Source organism: Acyrthosiphon pisum, chromosome A2 (genome assembly GCF_005508785.2).
Source record: "Acyrthosiphon pisum isolate AL4f chromosome A2, pea_aphid_22Mar2018_4r6ur, whole genome shotgun sequence".
Classification (NCBI taxonomy): domain Eukaryota; kingdom Metazoa; phylum Arthropoda; class Insecta; order Hemiptera; family Aphididae; genus Acyrthosiphon; species Acyrthosiphon pisum.
Window position 1 is genome coordinate 56,000,109 of NC_042495.1, and position 20,758 is coordinate 56,020,866.

The 20,758-nt window shown below is 28.7% G+C and overlaps 2 protein-coding genes across 5 annotated transcripts; both read left to right on the top strand.

Moving 5' to 3' along the window:
* The first annotated feature begins 502 nt into the window (after positions 1 to 502).
* On the top strand, positions 503 to 7,722 carry LOC100168700 (serine/threonine-protein kinase polo). Of its 2 annotated transcripts, none has more exons than XM_008183961.3 (9): positions 503 to 1,173; positions 2,502 to 2,746; positions 4,982 to 5,179; positions 5,240 to 5,335; positions 5,404 to 5,720; positions 5,780 to 5,989; positions 6,058 to 6,211; positions 6,274 to 6,520; positions 6,597 to 7,722. In XM_008183961.3, the coding sequence occupies exons 1-9, from the start codon at positions 1,075 to 1,077 to the stop codon at positions 6,786 to 6,788; spliced, it is 1,758 nt and encodes a 585-aa protein (XP_008182183.1). In that variant the 5' UTR covers positions 503 to 1,074; the 3' UTR covers positions 6,789 to 7,722. The 2 variants fall into 2 exon arrangements, with proteins under 2 accessions (XP_008182183.1, XP_001949406.1); XM_001949371.5 differs by having other exon boundaries at positions 505 to 1,173; positions 5,404 to 5,705; positions 6,597 to 7,216.
* A 5,734-nt stretch (positions 7,723 to 13,456) lies between these two features.
* Positions 13,457 to 18,622, top strand: LOC100166628 (GATOR complex protein WDR59). 3 transcript variants are annotated; one of them, XM_001949414.5, is made up of 3 exons: positions 13,457 to 13,922; positions 15,433 to 15,573; positions 15,634 to 18,622. In XM_001949414.5, the coding sequence occupies exon 3, from the start codon at positions 15,652 to 15,654 to the stop codon at positions 18,409 to 18,411; it is 2,760 nt and encodes a 919-aa protein (XP_001949449.1). In that variant the 5' UTR covers positions 13,457 to 13,922; positions 15,433 to 15,573; positions 15,634 to 15,651; the 3' UTR covers positions 18,412 to 18,622. The 3 variants fall into 3 exon arrangements, with proteins under 3 accessions (XP_001949449.1, XP_003243928.1, XP_016659198.1); XM_003243880.4 differs by having other exon boundaries at positions 15,433 to 15,550; XM_016803709.2 differs by having other exon boundaries at positions 15,433 to 15,496.
* The last annotated feature ends 2,136 nt before the right edge of the window (positions 18,623 to 20,758 follow it).

The window sequence follows — 20,758 nt, forward strand, 5'->3', positions numbered from 1 at the left end:
TAATCTGTGCAACAGCGTGCTCTTTTTTTTAATAGCACAAATCCAATAATTTTTTATAAGCAAATAAAAAAAAAAAACAAAATATTTAGAACCAAATAACTTTTATTGTATTTATGTTATCTAAAATATGGGCACGCTGTTGCATAGATCATTTTCCACCCTATATGTTCTGAAATTTTGGAGTCACTACTACAAACACAGAAAGATAAAAGTTGTCCCGCGCAAAACAGTTTTTGGTATGTTGTACATATGTAAGATGGAGACAACACATGCGAGTGTAGCGTCCTCTTAAGCCCCGTTCACACAATCAAATAACTTGTCAAATATTTGGCGTACATCAAATATTTGACAAATTATTTGATCGTGTAAACGGTTAACGGGACTTTAAGATTTATTCATTTTCTACACGTAGCTGGGAGATTTATTCTTCCACGGCCAACGGTCGTTCGTCTACACCCCGCAGCCCCACCACCTTTTGCCATACAGTGATCGCGTATTCGTTTCGCGCTCGCGCAGTGATCGTTGTCGCACAGCGCTTCGTGGTTACTGACGGTACAGTGGGCGGTGTGCTGCATGTTTGCAAACGTATATTTCAATTTAACGGTTATTTTCATAACGTCTCGTTCCGCGAACGGTGCCCGTTGTCCGTCGTCCAATAAACCCGTCTACACGAGTTACGATCGTTTGCCGCCGCAGACCGTCACCAGACAGTTCTGTCCGCCGATTTTTGTTTTTCGACGTGCGCTCCAACACACACGCACACAACCACATAACCTATGCACCTCCACCCCCGGGGACTGCCGTTTTTACTGGTTCCCGCCGCCTAATCAAACAAAAGTCAAAACCGTATTGTTATTATTATTATTATTATTATTATCAACGTCGTCAACTCTCCAATCGTCGCAACGGCTACATAAGTCTTATTTTATTTACGTGTTGCGTTTTTAAATCTTCGTGTGTTAACGTCTCCAGCCGCCGCTTACCCAATAGACCGTACAATAGTGTTGGCGGTGATCGTAAAGTGTTTGCCAGTCACTTCGGACGAGAAACAGGATTTGATCGACAATAGCCAACATGTCGTCCAGACCAAAAGAAGAAGAGGTGCGAATCCCGGACGTGATTTTCGACAACAAGACCAACAAGAAGTATCAAAAGGGCAGTTTTCTCGGAAAGGTAACGTGGATTTTCAATTGTGTGGACGTGCGCACGATGTTTTTTAAAGTTTTTTGTGAGGGGGAGTCGAATCGTTGTCCGTTGAGAATGTATAGCGATTTACCCGTTTTTATTTTCAACTGATTAGTGGTGAGTAAGCTGTAATAACGATAGTCTCCAGATACGTTTAAATATGTTTTCGTCATTCGGGAAGAAACCGATAATTAAATAAATGTTTTCCATTAGTTAATACTGTGATTCATAGCCATCGACTTCCAACTTGGGTAGTTATAACACTTGTTGATAGTATTCGATTAATTTATCTACTTAGAATTCAATAAAGACCGTTTCATCTCAAAATATGTATATACGCGCGCGCGTACCTGTTGATCTTTTTAGATTGTCGTCCTTAGTCCTTTGTTTCGGATTTCGCAATAATTAGTTGGTCCTTCTGAAAGAAAACAATTTAAAACCTAATATGAATTATAATATTAACTTTTATTACTAGCCAAAGACATTAGTGTAACCAAGGGTGCAACTATGGGAGAAAATTACCCCCCCCCCCTCCTGACTAAGGTTTAGCCCTCCTACAAATATCCCTTATTTATTTATATGTAAGCCCCCTATGTGTTATTTTAAATAAATAATTTTGTTAGCTGGGATATAGGGGGATCCAGAATTGTAACCCTAGTTACGCCTATAGCTAAAGTATGATCCAAGTTTAACCTGATATTTTTTATATTGACAGAATTTTATTCAAATTTTTAAAATAAAACTGGCCATCTCTTTATATGTTAAATATTTTTATTTATTACTTAGGTAGATATCACTAATATTTTTAAGTTATATTTTTTTACTTATTAACTGTCAAATCATATGTGTCCATTGTCCACAGAGTTTTAAGTTAAGTACAAAGAATATTTTTTTCATACAAACAGGATCTTTTAGTTATAATTTTTAATCTTTATGTATACCTAGTTAATAAATATTACATTATTGAGATATGTTATTAAGCACCTAGTCCTTGTATAATATATACCATGACATTAATTTACTAATTCATCAGTCCAATGTAATTTAAAATGATGTGCCTAATAATAGGTAAAAAATGTTACACTTATTTTCTAAATGATGGGTTGTTGAATCATAAAATAAAATTTTGTTCCTTGTTAATAATTGATTTTTTGAAATGTCATGTGATTACACATTTTTAATAACGATTGTTAACTTTTAAATTCATTGGGCCTATCTGTCTTGTTTGTCCCTTCCGGCCAAGGGCAGTTGTTGTACGCCTTGTATCTATACACGTTAAATATTATCTTTAAAAACTATTTACAATATTATTACAGGGAGGTTTTGCAAAATGTTACGAAATTGTTGATATGAAAACCAAAGAAATCTTTGCTGGGAAAATTGTTTCTAAAAAATATCTATTGAAACACAATCAAAAAGATAAAATGACACAAGAAATACATATTCACAAGATGTTGAAACATGTAAACATCGTTACTTTTCATAGTTTCTTTGAGGACAATGACTTTGTTTATATAGTTTTGGAACTTTGCCGTAAAAGATCCATGATGGAACTGCATAAGTAAGTATTTTTATAATAATAAGCTAGATTCTTAATAAGTAAATACCTTACCTACCTACATATTTTAATTTCAAATAAAAAAAATGCCAATAGAAATTTATATTCTTTTACATGACTAAATTAAAATTACACTAATATTATTCAAATAATAATTTATTAGGTTTGATTACCTATAATATACTGCCTTGTATTTATTAATTATAATTGAATTCCAGATTAGTTTGAATGCACTAAAAATACTTTTATCATAATGTACTTAATTTTTAATTTTTTTATGAAATATGCAATATTATGATTTTCGACCAAAAATAAGCTCATATTTAAAATAGAAGTTTTTATACTAATTACATATATAAAATAAACAAGGTCATAATATGAAAAATATGCTTAAATATACAAATTTCTTCAAATATGCAGTTATTCCTAAAATTACAATTATAGGCACTATTACTATCTTCTATGGATTCTCTGCTTAACAAATTATTAAAATTTCTTACTTTCATTAACACACTAAAAAAAAATATCAAATGCATACTAATCTGGTTTCTATTTTTAATACATTAATTATTTGGACATAACAATAAAATAATGTATAACATATAAATATGTATTTTAAACTATTCTTGTTGTATTGAAATTTATTAATAAGTAATGGAGTATATATTCAGGGATAATTTTATCTCCATCCATTTTATCTGTCAGAAAGCTAGTGTTGTTTCACTTATTATTTGCATTCAGTAGTTCTAATTTTCTGTTGTTAATTTTAATATTAGGGTGAATTGACCAATTAAACTTAAACCTAAGAACTCTATCTAGTTTTTTTTTATTATTAATATTTTTATTTTAAAGCAAGATGAGCATTTTTAAATAGTGATATTTAACATACTCATATTTTGCTTTAAAATAAAATATTGAAAAAAATATACTTCAAAAACCGATAGAAATTTTATCTTTAAGTTTGTTTATTAAAGTTCACTCTAATTTTAAAATTAACGACACAAAATTAGAACTTCTATGCACTAATTTGGCATGATATACAATTGTGAAACAATGACTACAGGCATACTGTAGTATATACATTGTTGTATAATAAAATACAATTTAAATGACCGTTTGAATTATGATGGATATTTTGATCCAAAAAAATATTTCTCTTATAATACTTTTCATTTTTAAAGAACTTAGAATTTTAATGTTATTAAAAAATCAGACAATTAGTTATAGAAAAAAATTTTGAATTTTAGATACATTTAATACTTATAATGATTTATATAAATATAGTTGATTTATGTTGTAGTAATGAGACATCTATTTATATAACAATATAATATTATAGTTTTAATTATTATATTCTTCTTATAAATTTAAAAAGAATAATTCAATTTTGTTTCAACATTATTAAAATATTTCATGATGATTATTAAGTAAAGTTAATTTATCTATGTAATTTTCTGATTTAGGTCAAATATGCTAAGGAGCTATTGTCATGCAATCTGTAAAGCCTAGTGTGTCATTCAGTATCAGGTTTCTGAGTTTAACACAATATTGATTTTTCCTAGAATTTTGTTGACAAAGTTGTTTTGAATTGAAACTTTATAAATAATTATATTACAATATAGAACCATATACCTAGTGTATTTTACCTCTAATAATAACTTATTATTACAACATCATCTAATATCTATAATGTAACATTGTAATTTGAATACTTTTTTTTCTCTACATTTTGTTGACATTTATCTACATATTTTTTAAATTCTAAACTAAAATATTAACTTAACCAAGTTTACTTTATCCCTAACAAATTTGATTAATAACACTTAACTTAATAGAAAGCTATGAAATGCATTTTGTTATTACTAAATAATACTTAATTGATGTATTTCTGATAATGCACATTTTAATATTAGTAGGCAAATAAAGAAAACATAGTAATAGTGGAAATATTATGACTAATAATTGTCACTGTTGCTAAAGTTCAATGAAAACTACATTATATTATTTACAAATATTTTGGATAGTTATAAATTGATAATTCTCCCCTACCTAATTACTTAAATCAACTAAAGCTATCATATTTGATAAGTTATTAACGTAAATAGAATATAGGTACTTGAAAAATAATTGTCATTTTAATTAAGAAAATTTCTGAATTATGTAGACAGTGTTAGGTAGATTATTGAATCTATTAGTAGACTATTAATTAATTATACTATTAATTTTTTTTTGTTTTAGGAGAAGAAAAACTCTTACAGAACCTGAAACACGTTACTATGTATTTCAAATTCTTGAAGGCACATTATATTTACATAACCAGGGCATTATACACCGTGATCTTAAGTTAGGAAATTTATTTTTAAATGATGAAATGGAAGTGAAAATAGGTGACTTGGGCTTAGCTGCTAGAATTGAATATGACGGACAGCGTAAAAAGTAATTTCTTTATATTTTGTTAAGTTAATCAAATTTAATACAACTTTTAACCATGTGTAGAACATTATGTGGCACTCCAAACTATATCGCTCCAGAAATTCTTAGCAAGACTGGCCATAGTTTTGAAGTTGATGTTTGGTCCATAGGTTGTATAATGTAAGTATTCTAAAAAAAAAAAATTAATTTAAAAATGTTAAGTTTATTAATATTGTATTATATTCAAGGTATACACTATTGGTTGGCAAACCACCATTTGAGACAAACTCTCTGAAAGAAACATATGCTAGAATTGCACGATGTGATTATAGTTTACCTCCACATTTAAATAAAAATGCCAGTTCATTAATTAATAAAATGCTTCAATATGATCCTAAAAAACGTCCTTGTGTTAATGATATAATGAAAGCTGATTTCTTTACTACTGGTTATATGCCTAAAAAATTGCCTGCGTCATGTCTTACAATGGCTCCTCGTTTTGATTCAATCAATTACAGAGAATCAATTTCTAATCGCAGACCACTCAATGGTAATTATTTAATCGGTAAAGCTTAATTGTTATAAAGTTTTATGTCATCATTTTATGTAAAAAATGTATTTTAGAACTCAATAGCCCGAAAGCCGCTATCATCAAAGTTGCTACAAAACCTCAAGATCCGGTTAATAAATTACCAATGTTTAATATTCCAAACAAACCTACTACTGGAAATGGAGTATCATCTAATGATTGTAAAGAATATATGATGTCCCTTGAAAAAGAATTGGGAAATTTATTAAAATCTAAACCATCCATGAAAGGAATGAAAAATATGGGTATGAATTTAGAAAAAATTGTATACTATATTATTAGCAGTGTACTTAATATACTTTTTCAACTCTAGAGGAAAACACTGATCCTGCTGCGCAGCCTCTTATTTGGGTTAGTAAATGGGTGGACTATTCCGATAAATATGGATTTGGATATGAGTTGTCCGATGATTGCGTTGGTGTTATGTTCAATGATTTTACCAGAATAGTACTTTTAGCTAATCTAAAGTAAGGTTTAATAATAATATTTAAATTTATCATTGAAATAATTTCTGAATAATTTTTTTTAGAGATGTCCATTACATAGAAAGAAGTGGTTCTGAACAATACCATACAACTGATCATACCCCACCTGCGTTGGAAAAAAAAATGAAATTATTAATGTACTTCAGACGGTATATGAATGATCATCTCATTAAAGCTGGTGCTGATATATTAGCTAAAGACGCAGACCAATTGAGTCGCACACCATATATGTACCAGTGGTATAGATCTACTTCATCAGTTATTATGCAACTTACTAATGGCACTTTACAAGTATGTAACATATTTAACATTTTGTATATACATATTATATAAATCTATACATTTTGTTCTTTTTATGTTTCTTTAGATCAATTTCACAGATCATACTAAAGTAATATTGTGTCCATTAATGAATGCTGTAACCTTCATTGAAAATAATGTATTCCGTACATACCGTTTTAATACGATTGCTGAACATGGCTGTAGCCCTGAATTAGGGAAATGCTTGGAATATGCTCATAAGAAAATTGGTTCAATATTAAAAGATAGCCCAGTTTAATTTACTTGAAAATGACGAGTATATTTGATTTATAGTTATGATAATTAATGAAAAACCAGTATGTTAAAAAAGCTATATTTAAGATTGTAAATAGTTACTATTAATTTTTTTATTTCTCAATAATATTAAGCCATAAATTCAAATAGTTACATTTATTATTATTTTTATTATTTCTATTTTGTGATTTTTGTTATTGAGAAAACTATTATTTCATCAAAATATAAGTACTTAAGATATACATTTCACGCACATCCAATGTTGTTTTCCATTGGTTGCATTATAAAAGACAATATTAAATAAGATCCTTGTATAATTTTTTCATTTTAACTTATTTTATATTTGAAATAGCTATGCTTATAAGCATATTATATTAAGAGTTATTTTAAATTTTGTGGTTATTTTCCAATAAAAACTGTGTTCAAGAGTAACTTTATTATTTTTTATAACTAATTAAACAATTTATACTTAATCATTTTCTGTTTTACTTACATAAATAAGTATTATTATTAGTTTTGATTTTGTTTCATGATGATATATTATGTTTTTTCAACCATATATTTTAGTTCTGTAACTTAAAATATATTTTTTTCAATCTTTTAATTTGTATTGAAAATTGTGTTACAAGATTATAATATTACACCTGACTATAGTTAACTTAATTCCATAAATAGACAAATGCCATTTATTTTATCATGAGGCCTGGTCAAGTCAATTAATATTAAATTACATATTTGTAAATAATTTTTTCTATAGTATAATAGTTATAAGATTTTAAAATTTAAAACCTTTATCTTAATGAAATTATAAAATAATAAATATTCTACATTATTATTAGTCTATTTTCTATTTGTACTTAAACTAGAATATTTAGATATCCACTTAATTTATATAGATAAATAATAAATTATATGCATTCAATATTTTACTAAAACAACATCATAGTTTTGATCATTATTAGAGCGGTAATAACTAATATTTGATGCTTTATTTCAAATTTTAGAAATGTGGCCAACAATTTTAATTTAAAAACTATGTTTTTAAAACTTCCTTAAATTAGAATTTAATTTTACAACTCACTACTATAATAATACTAATAATCAGTTAAAGTTATCCATCTCAATCTAAACATATTTTAAATTTTCCATTTTAATAAGAAATAAGGATTATAATTATCATAGTCCTTATTTATTATAATATAGTAAATCAATATATTTTTATAATCATTTAGGGGACAAAAAAGTTTTGCCTTACAATTTTATATTTAATAACGCAAATGCACTACCAATTTATTTATACCCTAAATCATTACAGGGGACAATGTTGTGTAAACCACAAATTTTAGAATTGCATTATACTTTAATTTATGATTTCATTAAATAAATGATTTTACTGAATAATATTAAATATTGTGTATTTAGTTATGATTCTGTATTTCTGGGTTTACATCAGTTAACGTGGGTTGTTAGGCACAGTGAAATATGATTGAGAATGGCATTTTTGGTAACACGATTGGGAACGCTTGATTTTTTTTTTTTTATATTGAAATAATCCAGCAATATATTATGTTGATTGTTATTAAAATTCTAATTGAAACTCAAGCAGAAACAATATTGAAAATAGCTACAATAGTTAGAGTCAAGGTACTAAGAATAATATGTCAATGCCCTATGGCAATAGCCAATAGGTTAAGTAGATTTGGGGGCTTAGATGATCTGGAAATGTTAGTAATTACTAATGATCTATCAATATAAATAATTTGTAAAAATGATTGAAGTATAACGAATACTACCTACATCTAATATTACATATAGTTTATATTTTTGTAAAACTATATTTAAGGATTATTATCCTTAGTATGAATATTTTAATAACTAAGAAACTACTTACCTATTAGAATTTTAATTTAGATACTTCAACATTTTCAAGAGAATCACCCGCCTGATAATTTACAGTAAATAAGAGGAATTTTCATTTAAAACATTGAAGTTTGTATCGCCGCAGGACATTCCTTGAGTAGTACAAAATTATCATGAATTTGAAAATATGGTTTTCAGATATGTTTAAAATCAGAATTTGAATAAAAGTATTATTAAAGGGATAAATGGAGGTGAGCATGTTTAAAAAAATTGTTCTGTATATTACTTAGGTATTTGATATTTTTTTAAATTATACTTATACATATTATTTTCTATTTTTTATTCATATATTTGTATTACATATTATCACAGATATATAAAAATACTTTTATGTATTTTTATATATCTGTGCATATTATTTATTATGTGCCCTTATATTTGTTTAAGATTATAAATTATAATTATTAATTGATAATTTTTTTTTCAAGAATATTTTATGCATACGGGCATGAATCTTTCAATAAACAAATAAATGATATGGCAACGTAGCACATAAATTCGTTGTCAATCGTATTCTTCTTTTGGTCGGCGGTTAGTTCTTTGTTAATTTTAAGTGTTCTCAATCGTTCGGAGCTCGGCAAAAAGGTATAACATTCTCAGTAAACTAGTAAAGCAATTGTTCGATAGCCGTTAGGCAGGTCAGAGTTTGAATCCGTCGCACGCTCTCCGGGCGGGCGGCGACTGTTTGTGCCGTATGGTTAGGCACGCAACTAAATCTCTAAAACGTGGGGTGCTATAATATTTCATAAGTTTGATGTTATTTCACTATAATGATGATAGTCAAACCTAAAAAAATAAGGAGTGCTAAATTAGAACTGTAAAGAACGTTTTACTATACTTAGATAGGCCTAGGTATTAATGGTGTCAGGATTAATAGGCAAGACTGAATTAAATAAAACAATATGACGGTTTATTATAACTAAGAAAAACACAGCAATAGAAGTATTTGAAACAAAACGGCAGTTCGTCCACGGACACACACGTCGTGTCCGGCGGTGACGGCAAACAGAACGATCGGTCGGGTAGGGCACGCGTCAATGTCGCCACGCGGTCGATCGAAAATTATCGCTAACAGAACTTAAGAGTGATAAAGACCCTTTTGCACGGTAATCGGCAGGGGCGGACTGGCCCGGTCGGCTGGTCAGCGATCGTGGACTGGCCTGTGGGCCGTAGTATATAATTTTGCCAGGGGTGGCAGGGTGTGCACTCTGTAGTGATCCCTCACTATCTATATTTTGAGTTCGACGACGTTGATGTGTTGCATAGGAGAGGTTCGACAGAGTAACAAGTTACACCGTAATAATTATAAGTGATTTATTTAAGTTACAAAGAGTATAATGTTTTACATTTAATATATAAATTTGAGGACAGAGCGATAAGCACCTGCCCGAGAAATTAGTAATACTAATATGTACGTCGTACTGACGGTACTAGGTCTGAACTAATTCTAATTTGGCTATGGATGGAGACTCGTATATATACAGAGTCTCCCCTAAACTAATAAGTACACGGTAGAGACTAGGAGATGGATCAAAGGAGTACCGCCGCAGTTGTTGTTGCCGGCTCGCCCTTATGTGTCATCTAGATTATTTAGCAAAGCAGTTTGGCACTTTTCGTAACTGGTGAAAAGTACAATTATGTAGAAACAATAAATGCGGTGGTCAGTTGGTTGACAGCCTACGCGTGCCCTTGTAATCTAAATCTGCGATCTAGTATGTATGATTAGTCATATTTGTAAAAATTTAGTAAAGCGGCGGTCGGTTTACTACAACTCGCACACCCTGTAATTTTGTTGTCCACAATTGGCTTAGGCCTAATTAATACTATGTCCAGATGGCCTTCAGTTTGCCAATCTTTAATTGTGCATGCACCGCAGCTATTCACTGATAATCATAAATAATATTAAAATTTGTGTTCTTTAATTTGATAATTGATAAATTGATATCGGTATCACTTTATCCACTGGCACACACAAATATGTGTAAATGGTAAGTCGTAAGTGGCTACTGACAGGGGCGGACTGGCTATTTTTGGCCCGGGGTGCAAAATTAATTAGGGGCCCGTAATTTTTTTTCAAACCTACCTAAATTAGGAAAGAGCCCTTAGTTTTATAAGTAAATATAAAAAAAAAAATAAGAATAACATGTCGTTTATTTGTAGAGATGTTGAAATATGTTATTTTATTTTTATTTTGTATAATACCGTATTATACCAGTATTATACCGTATACGGTATACGGTATAATACTGGTATACCGACTGTGGCAATCGGGGGCCCGGATCATAAATACAAACGGGGGCCCGGGGTGCTACTTGGTGTATAGCACCCTGGACCAGTCCGCCCCTGGTTACTGATGGACAAAAGACATAATAATAATAATATGCATCTATTCTATCTAAAAATATCTTTACTATACACTATATATATACACTATATATACAGTATATACACAGAATGTATGAACGGTAAAATGTAATGTGTTAACTATAAAAATATGTTTTTATTAAGTATGTTTTTGATACTGTAATGAATCTGTACCTAATGAAAAACTGAAAACACTAGAAACGTTTTTTTAACGATTGGCCTGAAGGTGGGAAAAAATTGGCCTCTTTAATTGTTTGCACACCTTAAAAAAAACTGAAATGGTGCCCCTGAATTTTGCCCTGCATTATTTATAAAAATAAAATAGAAAATCAGACCAAAATGTATCTTAAATAATAATAATAATAATAATATGACGTATAATTCTAAACGCTGGATAATACACAATGTTTCTGCCGAAAATTAATTCACATAAATTTATTTTTGCTGTCGGCTTATTCTATTTTCGTATCGTTCTGATTAAATCTAAAATCACTATAGTCTATAATCAAAAAAAAGAAACTGATAGACAAAAATTAAAAACTATTGCTCACGACAAAAATCATCAAAAATTAAATTTTGAATTTATACCGAGCACGCGACCATCTATTGAAGTTATATAGTTATATAGTTTGTTCGTGGTAAGGCCGTGGTATAGTAAAATCACAAACATTTGTACCCAGTCTTTTAATATTATCATATTTATGTAAAGTAATAAGTAATAACTAAAAAATAATCAACAGTTAGTAGTTATTGTGGTAACCACGGCTATAGATACTATCTTTAATCGTGGTGGTAACTGATAAGCAAACATAATTGAATAGTAATTTGATAAAAAAAAATTGACAATATTATGTTTATTAATTTCCCGTAAAACATGGCCCGAAGTTTTAAAACCGCTGACTGGCCTGTCTCCTACCCAGTCCGCCCCTGGTAATCTGAATAAAAATCCCCAGACTACAATATTACTCACAACCACATGCAAATGGTTGAACAAATATTTCTTAAACGTTAATTAGTATCTATAATTACCACATTATTAATATTTAATTGCAAATACGTGTAAAATATCTTTCAGAAAAATTATATTTAGTGATAATAGAATATTAATGATGATATAATTAATAATATTATGTTTTAAATTACGATAATATATCGAACTTAACGACAAAAATGTGCAAATTATAATGTTGTAGCTTACATTTTTCGAAAATTATTTATAGCATTAAATATATTAATTTTTTGAATGATATAATATAGTATAATATAACATAAAATACGCATTTGTAATTAAATATTAATAATGTGGTAATTATAGATACTAATTAACGTGTAAAAAATTTTTGTTCAGCCATTTGCAGGTGGTTTTGAGTAATATTGTAGTCTTGGGATTTTTTTTTCCGGGGTCGTTCTTCGGGGAGATTTTTTTCTGGGGATTTTATTCCGCAATTCCTATTGCACCCTCCAAGTTGCACCTATAGGCTACCCGTCTTCCGAGTTTTTCATTTTTTTCACGTTATTTTCATATAAATAATATAAACACTTTATACAGGTACATGTTTATATGTATTGTATTACCGTATTGGTTAATATTACATTATAATATGGCTGTAAATAATATTAATATAAATTATATACCTATATGTTATTTAAATTATTAGTAATTCTAATTCCATATTTATCAAAATTGTCATTGTTATATACTTATATATCATACAATATTACAATAATTACATATTATATTCGTTTGTATCTGTATGTATATAGCTTGTAATTTTGTATTTTACGTAAATTATTTCGTATGTTGAATAATTGGGTTTTTGGAAAATACTATGTGTTTTTTTCACTTATAGCCGCTCGACGTCGGGTACATTGTCGCAGTACATTGTCTGCGATCCAACCAAGGTTACCTTTTAGTGTCAAAAATACGGGACATATTTTTTTTAAAATATTTATTAGTATTCTAATGAAATAAAATATAGCTCCTTAAAAAATTAAAATACAAAATATACCATAAATATAGCCATATAGCCAATATAGCCATAAATATATAATAAATAATTTATCTGTGTGAAATAGTAGGTATACATGTAATTTTTGTATATAATTAAGAAAAAATAATTTATGATTTGATTAAGGGGCCTTGACAGTTTTACATTAAATTTAGGGGATCACACGACAAAAAAAAATGAGAAGCACTGTCCTAGATTAAACTGTAGTATATCTAAATATATATAATATGTATTATATACATATTCAAAAATTAAATTAGGTTGCAAATATCCCAAGAAGTGACTAAATTATACATCATAATATTTTATAATTGATGTCTACTTGATAAAAAATATTTAAAACAAAAATACAAATGTAAATTAAAATTATTAGATGCTAACTCCAAAAAAAATAAATTTTAATTCATAGTTTTAAAGCATTTTGCATTTAACAGTATGAAAAATTAGGCCTTCATAGGACAGGAAGCGCGCTCTGGTGTTTATAGGAACTGTGGTAAAAATTGCAATCAAGAGTTTATACGTATGGGTGTTCAGAGTGACGACACCTTATCAATACACCTTGTATTTCTATTTTATTCTGTGGTGTTCACGAATTAAGATTAAGATATAAGTATAATCTTAATTCGTGGTGACTGGTGGCGTTTCATACGTGAAGTAATAGTTCATGATTTCATTTTTTCGTAAATTCTGTGGTAGGATTATATTATTCAGATAAATACTCAGGTGCAACAATAACAATTGTTATATCATTATACCATGATACTACATGAGTACTAACCACGATTAAAGATATATCTTTAATCGTGGTACTAACTTGTACTACTATGTAGAGACAGCACTAAATAGTAAGTACAGAAAGCAAATTAAACATTTTTACATTTAAAACTATTCTTATCCATATGTATATACCAATTAATAATTATCTCTGAATGTAAATGTAAAAAAAAAAATGTTGTTTATCTTATAGGTACCTATATTTTTACAACTTACAAATTGAAAGTTTCCTATTTACATTAATTTAAATAGATTATTTAAATAAAATATTGTTGTTAGTTAATCATTAAAAAATAATTATTTTTTATTTGTATATAGTCGTACTGTCATGACTTCATAATTGGTTATATTTAGATAAATCCATGATTCAAACGTATAACAACATACAAATACAATAATCATTATCATATTTTATATATTCTATTTTATGTATCTGTTTTTATAATTTACTAATCTCTAACCTATTTTTCTCTGTGACCAAATTTTACTTATAAGTACTTGGTTATTTATAAAAAAGGTTTGAGTATTTTAAATTCTACAAACACATATCGGGGTTTTAAATAGTGTTGTTAATATAAAGAATACCTACTTTTACGTTAGCCTACATCTAGAGTAAAATCCATTTCTATGATATGGAAAGATTTGTACTTTTAATGAAAAATAACAACACTGTAATTTTTTTAATTTATTATTCTCCATAGTTAAAAATGGATTTTACTTCAATAATTAAAAAAATATGTAGCTATAATAAATGATGTTACATAATACATTATAAATAAACATAAATGTCACTGAAATCTCCATCTTCTCAAAATGGATATGTACTCAAACTAGGTTACTATCTGTTATAGATGATTAAACGAGAAGGTAAACCTTTACAGTTGTAAAGTACAGAAGTATTAATTGATAATTAATCATAAATATTTAATGTTAAGAGGACATTTCACCCGCATGTGTTGTCTTTGTCTTATTTATGTATATATCAAAATTTTATTAGAACTCCTGGACATATATTTTGATATATATTATGCATTAGTAAGACAGAGACAACACGTGTGGTTATGACATTCTCTTAATTTTCAAAATATTTACTGTATTTTTATATTGATTTTAGATGAGTAATTAATATGTTACTATTAAATATTATGTTTAGTTGTCATGTAGGTATTTTAACTGACATTCTAACAAATAATTGAATAATTTTTAAATTGTATTATTTACATTACTTATGCTAGAAGTAGTAACAAAAATGATTAACCTTAAGTTTACAATTCAATTTATATAAGTAAAGAGAGTCTTAGGTTAAAGGATTTAACCTACTGAGTTATTTTAATATTAATTTTTGTGAGCAGCAGAATAAATTATATAAAATATTGACATTGTCATTTACCATCGGTTTTATAACATATAAATTATAATTTTTACTGCAAATCAATAGTACTACTTATTAGATATTAAACATATTTAGTTGGAAAATATGAAATTTTTGGAGGTGCTATTGTCTTTTCCAATAAATAAAAATATATATTGAAATTCTTACCCATGTTGAATAAAATTATATCTTTTAAAATATGTTTTCAGATAATACCAATTTTAAAAAAGGAGAATGTTTTTGTAAAGTGAAAATACAAATTATTTAGCAAAGGTGAGCATTGATTATGTTGTATGTGATTTTGAAGTCAAAAGATTTGAATTTATAGTAAGAAAAATAAAACAAATCAAGTAATTTAAGAAAATAACATGTTTAAACATGTGCACATTTTTAATTTTATTTATTTCTAGATTATACCAAAGTCCAAAATGGCTACAAGGTGGAGTAGTGACTATAATGCTATTGAAATTAGAGATTTTGATGCTCATAGAATGGCTATAGACTATACTGGTTCTATAGTATTGTTAGCTGGCCGTAAAAAATATGGTATTGTTGAAATTTATAAATCATCAAATATTCTATTTCCTAGAACTTGTAAATATGAAATTAAAGCTCTTGAGTGGAATCCGACATATCACAACCAACATTTTTGTGCATTGGCACAGAGCACCCAATTGCAATTACTTAGTTTGAAAAACAATGTTAATTTAGCTTCTTCGACAAGATTAAATACCCATACACGAGCTATATTAGACATAAATTGGCATGCCTCTGATCCAAATATTCTGGCTTCGTCGTCTATGGATTCATTTGTAAATATTTGGGACATTAGAGACAACACTAGACCAGCTTTATCTCTTTCAGCTATTATTCCAGCCTTACGAGTGAGGTGGAATCATTTAACTAAACACTTGATAGCTACTGCTCATGGTGGGGAAGTCAAAATATGGGATCAGAGAAAAGCTGCAAATCCAATTCATTATATTACAGCCCACCTCAGTAATATACATTGTTTGGATTGGAGTTATACAAATGAAAATCAATTAGTCACTTGTAGTCAAGATTGTACTGTTAAGTTTTTCGAAATAAATAATCTTAAAAAGGCAGAAAATGTTTTAAATACTGTCACACCCGTTTGGAGTGCTAAATATACACCTTTTGGCGATGGTATATTAATTGTTTTGGTTCCTCCAGAGAAAAGAGTGGACAATAACCTAATATTGTGGAATTTGAGTTCCATTAATTCACCTGTTCATACATTTGTTGGTCATTCAGATACAATATTAGAGTTTCAATGGATGAAAAATAATGAAGATAAAACATCTGAATATGAATTTATAACGTGGTCTAAAGATCAGACCATGAGATTATGGCACGTTGTGTCATTTCTTCAGGAAATGCCTATGGATTATATCGAAAAATCATCTGACGATAATTTGAATATTGATCAAAACGCACCAACCTCCGACACAAGTAATGTGTCCAATGATGCACTTAATGACATTGATACTGTAAACTTTGAAAGTGAAGGTCGAGATGGAAGTTTATCTATGTCTACTAGTGATGATTCTTATAGTACCGAAGTTGGTGAGGAACCTATTGTAAATTTACACAAAGAGTTTCTTTCTTTGAATGTTGGTTCAGAAATCTTCATTGAACAAAAAGATCCAGATCGACGTATATTAATAGCTTTGGTAAAAGTCAATAATAATTCAATAACTATACATATGACATTTCCATTGGATTACCCTGTAAACGTCGAACCTCAGTTTCAAATTACCAAAAGTACTTATGATGCAAGTATGAAAAATAAAATTCATAAAGTATTGTATGATTCAGCTATAAAACAAGTGTCTAAAAACTTGACTTGTGTGCAGTTTTGTCTTCGTGAACTTGTTGTGTCTCTAAGAAAGTCTCGGATATCATTTTCGGAATCTCAATTTTCTGAAGACGATAAGAAAACATACTCAATGTATTCACAATCGCCATCACATTATGATCGTACAAGTACTTACATATCTAGCCAAGACACTTGTAATATTCTACAGCATAAAACAATGGGTTTAAAATTTTGTAACAATGGTGCATTATTGTGGTTTAATAGTCCGCCAAAAAGGAAATCCGATATTTTTCCATCTATTTCTCTACAAAAAATTGATAGTGCAAATCACACTCCCCTACAAAAGCTTCAACCTTACTGGTTTAGTAATAAAAATTCTCCAACTGATGGAAGTAGTCGAAGCTCAAAAAGTTATAGAAAAGACAAGCTAGATAAACCAATAGTTTCAATTTATGATGTGTCAAGTTTATTTTCAATAAATAAGGATTTAGCATCAAAATATGAACTAGATGTATCTAATGTTTTCAGTACTTGTTTGAAAAATGCTTGGATCACAAATGGCTTTAAAAGAAAAGATTTAGTTCAAACTTGGACACTGGCTGCATATGCCTGCAATACAAAATGTAATGTAAAAAAAAAAGTTACATCGTCCATTGACCAAATTAATAATTGGAGAAATCATCCGTTCACCATTGATATGATTGATTCATTAATCTCTCATTATGCCGGTCATTCTGATTATCAAACCGCTGCTCTATTATGTTGTGTGTTTAATCCAAATCCGGCTTTAAAAAATATTGAACAGGATAGGACACCTACACCCGTGTATACACGCTCAAATAGTCTGTCAGAAGGTTTCACTTTTTCTAGGGGACAAGAAGAATCGACCGAATGTTATGAAATTTCTGATCAAGGATTACTGTTAGAGGATTCTGATGCCCAGAAAAATGTGCATTATGATGTATACAAAAAAATATACATGGACGTATTAGATAATTTAGGTTTACTAGATCAGCAAACAAGTGTTAAAAAATTTTTGAAACAACAAACTCAAAAGAGTAGTGCATTTTTTTTCAAATTCATTGTTGAATGTTTAAAATGTAATGACTCAGTTAAAGATGGATACTGTCTTCAGTGTCAACAGTTTAGTCTGAAGTGTACGTTATGTAATTCTACTGTAAGAGGTGCAGCTCATGTTTGTCTAAAATGTGGACATGGTGGTCATGCTAATCATTTGATTCAATGGTTTAGTAAAGAATCTTTATGTGCTGTAAATTGTGGATGTTATTGTTTATTTGAAACAATGTCTATACTTCATATTAAAAAATATGACTCTAAAGAAGATTGAAGATATTTTCCAATTTTCAAAGTTTTCATTAAACTGATGTTTTTATAGTTCCTCTTTGTTCTGTTTCAGAAACAAAGATAATCGCATTTCAATTTATTATGTTATTTAAAAATATATAAGGCTTATAATGGGTATCTTTGTATTTAAAATATAAGAAAAAGTCTGTTAACTAATTTAATTGTTGAAACCAAATATACCTATGTTTATTTTTTGTAAATGAGTAATTAAGACTATATTTTATTGAATATTAATCTAACTTTAAATTACTAAATATTTTATATTTTATTATAATAAGAAAAATTATTATCAAACAGTTAACACAAAGCTACTAAAAAAGTTGGTTATTTTAGATAGGTTATGACGGGTAGATAATATTTATGTTTTTAAAAATACTTTAATTTACAACTAACTGATCTAGGAAGATGTTGTCTGTGACAAATTAAATACCTGTGGATTAAACTCTTTTAAGTGTAAGCTGCACAGATTTTTAACAGTTATTTGGGTTGTTTTGGCCAAATATAAAATACAGGTCAGTGGCACAAATAGGAAAAATGTTTAGGAGAGGCTCAAACCCCAATAAATTTTACAATAATGATGTGTTTTTTTTTATATTCATTAAATTTGTTTGTGTCTGTCATCACCTTTTAGGACAGTAAAAGTGCTTAAATTTTCTTCAACAGTATCTTTTCTGATAGGAAAGTAAATCTAGTTTGAGGATCAAAACTCTAAAGTAAAAATAGTTAGGTATTTTTCATAAGCACCATGAAAAACAAAAGAAAAATTAAGGAAAAACGTGAATTTTTAAGCAAAATCGTTTTTAGTGCAACTCCAAAACAAATTAATGTAGATATATGACATTTTGACTGAATATTTATATTTCATTTTCTATATACCATAACATTTTAAAAATAGCTAATATCATTATAGAATATACATAATACTGATAACAATACAATCTGAATGAGCGCCACTGAGCAAGATTGACGAAGATTCTAAATGGCAAAACTAAATTCTAAAATCGAATATTCTAGAGAAAAATATAAAATTACTAAGCAAATCGGAGAAATCCAAATCCACGGAGAGCTATAGTACACATCGTTCTTCTCGTAAAATCGCAGTGTTTTTGGTTTTTTCGATTTACCTTGCAGCTAATAAATTTTTTTGTTCATTGATTAAAAGTTTAAGTAAAAGAATAAATAAAAACACTATTTTGTATTACAACTATGCGCGAGAGAAGTGAAAATTGTTTCGCTGTTGTTCGTATGAGTTGTGTGTAATAAAACCTTATTTTGAATTGTACTTGTATACGTAAATAGGTTATATATAAATTACTTTACTCACGCTAGGAGGTAACCTACCACTAAATATTAGATCTGGAAAATGTGTTTTTCGAAAAGTAAGGTACAAAATACACATTTTGAAAAAAGTTAAAATTTTTAATTCTTCCGGTACCTTCACGCATAAGCATTAAACAATACTTACTTTTTACTCTTATAGTCTTATTAAATATCAACGACAACTTTTTCTACGGATTTAGATCGGTAGTACATTTTTATAAAATTAAGTGTTTTATAATTATTACAAGACATTTACCAATTACCTACGAATAATCAGCTGTTTGTAACGACATTTTAAACTTGGGATATCCTTGATATTGTTAAGTTACTATTTGTACACAATTACACAAAGAAGACTTAAATAAATATTATGGGAGTTTACGCTTATAATATTGCGCTTAAAATTACCTCTTGATATAGGTACCAATTGTGCTCTAAACATTTTAGGGTCGATATACCAATTGCGCTCTAAAAATGTGATCGAGTGGACTAAGGCGCTAGTTGCGTCGCGCTCCGACACCTGTTCGATCCCGGCCATGGGTGGCATTTTTTTTTCTGACAGTCACGGTGCTCGGAGAGATGCCACCATCCCCCACCTGGGCACGGCAAAAACCTACGAGTGCCCAACTTAAAATTCTGCCAAAAATCTAAAAACGTGTTTCAACCAGCCAACCACCTTCCCCCGCCACAACAAAAAACAGCTAATAATAGCCGGGCTCAAGTTGAATAATAAAAAAAAAGAAGTGTTTAAAACAGATTATTAGATTATTCGTGATTTAATTGTTTTTTAAAAGTCAAAAATAGTCTATCAGACTATTTGAAATTCGTTAAACAAAATTGGCGTTGCTATATTAAAAAAAATTAATAATATTGCGCAAGCGTGTGTTCAGGCGTATAACAAAATGGTTAAACAATTTTAGTTCGATTTATTGTCAATAAGTGTAAAAATATTCAAAATATGTATTTAGGTAAGTGGTATACCGATATTACTATATTTACTGTGCTACTAT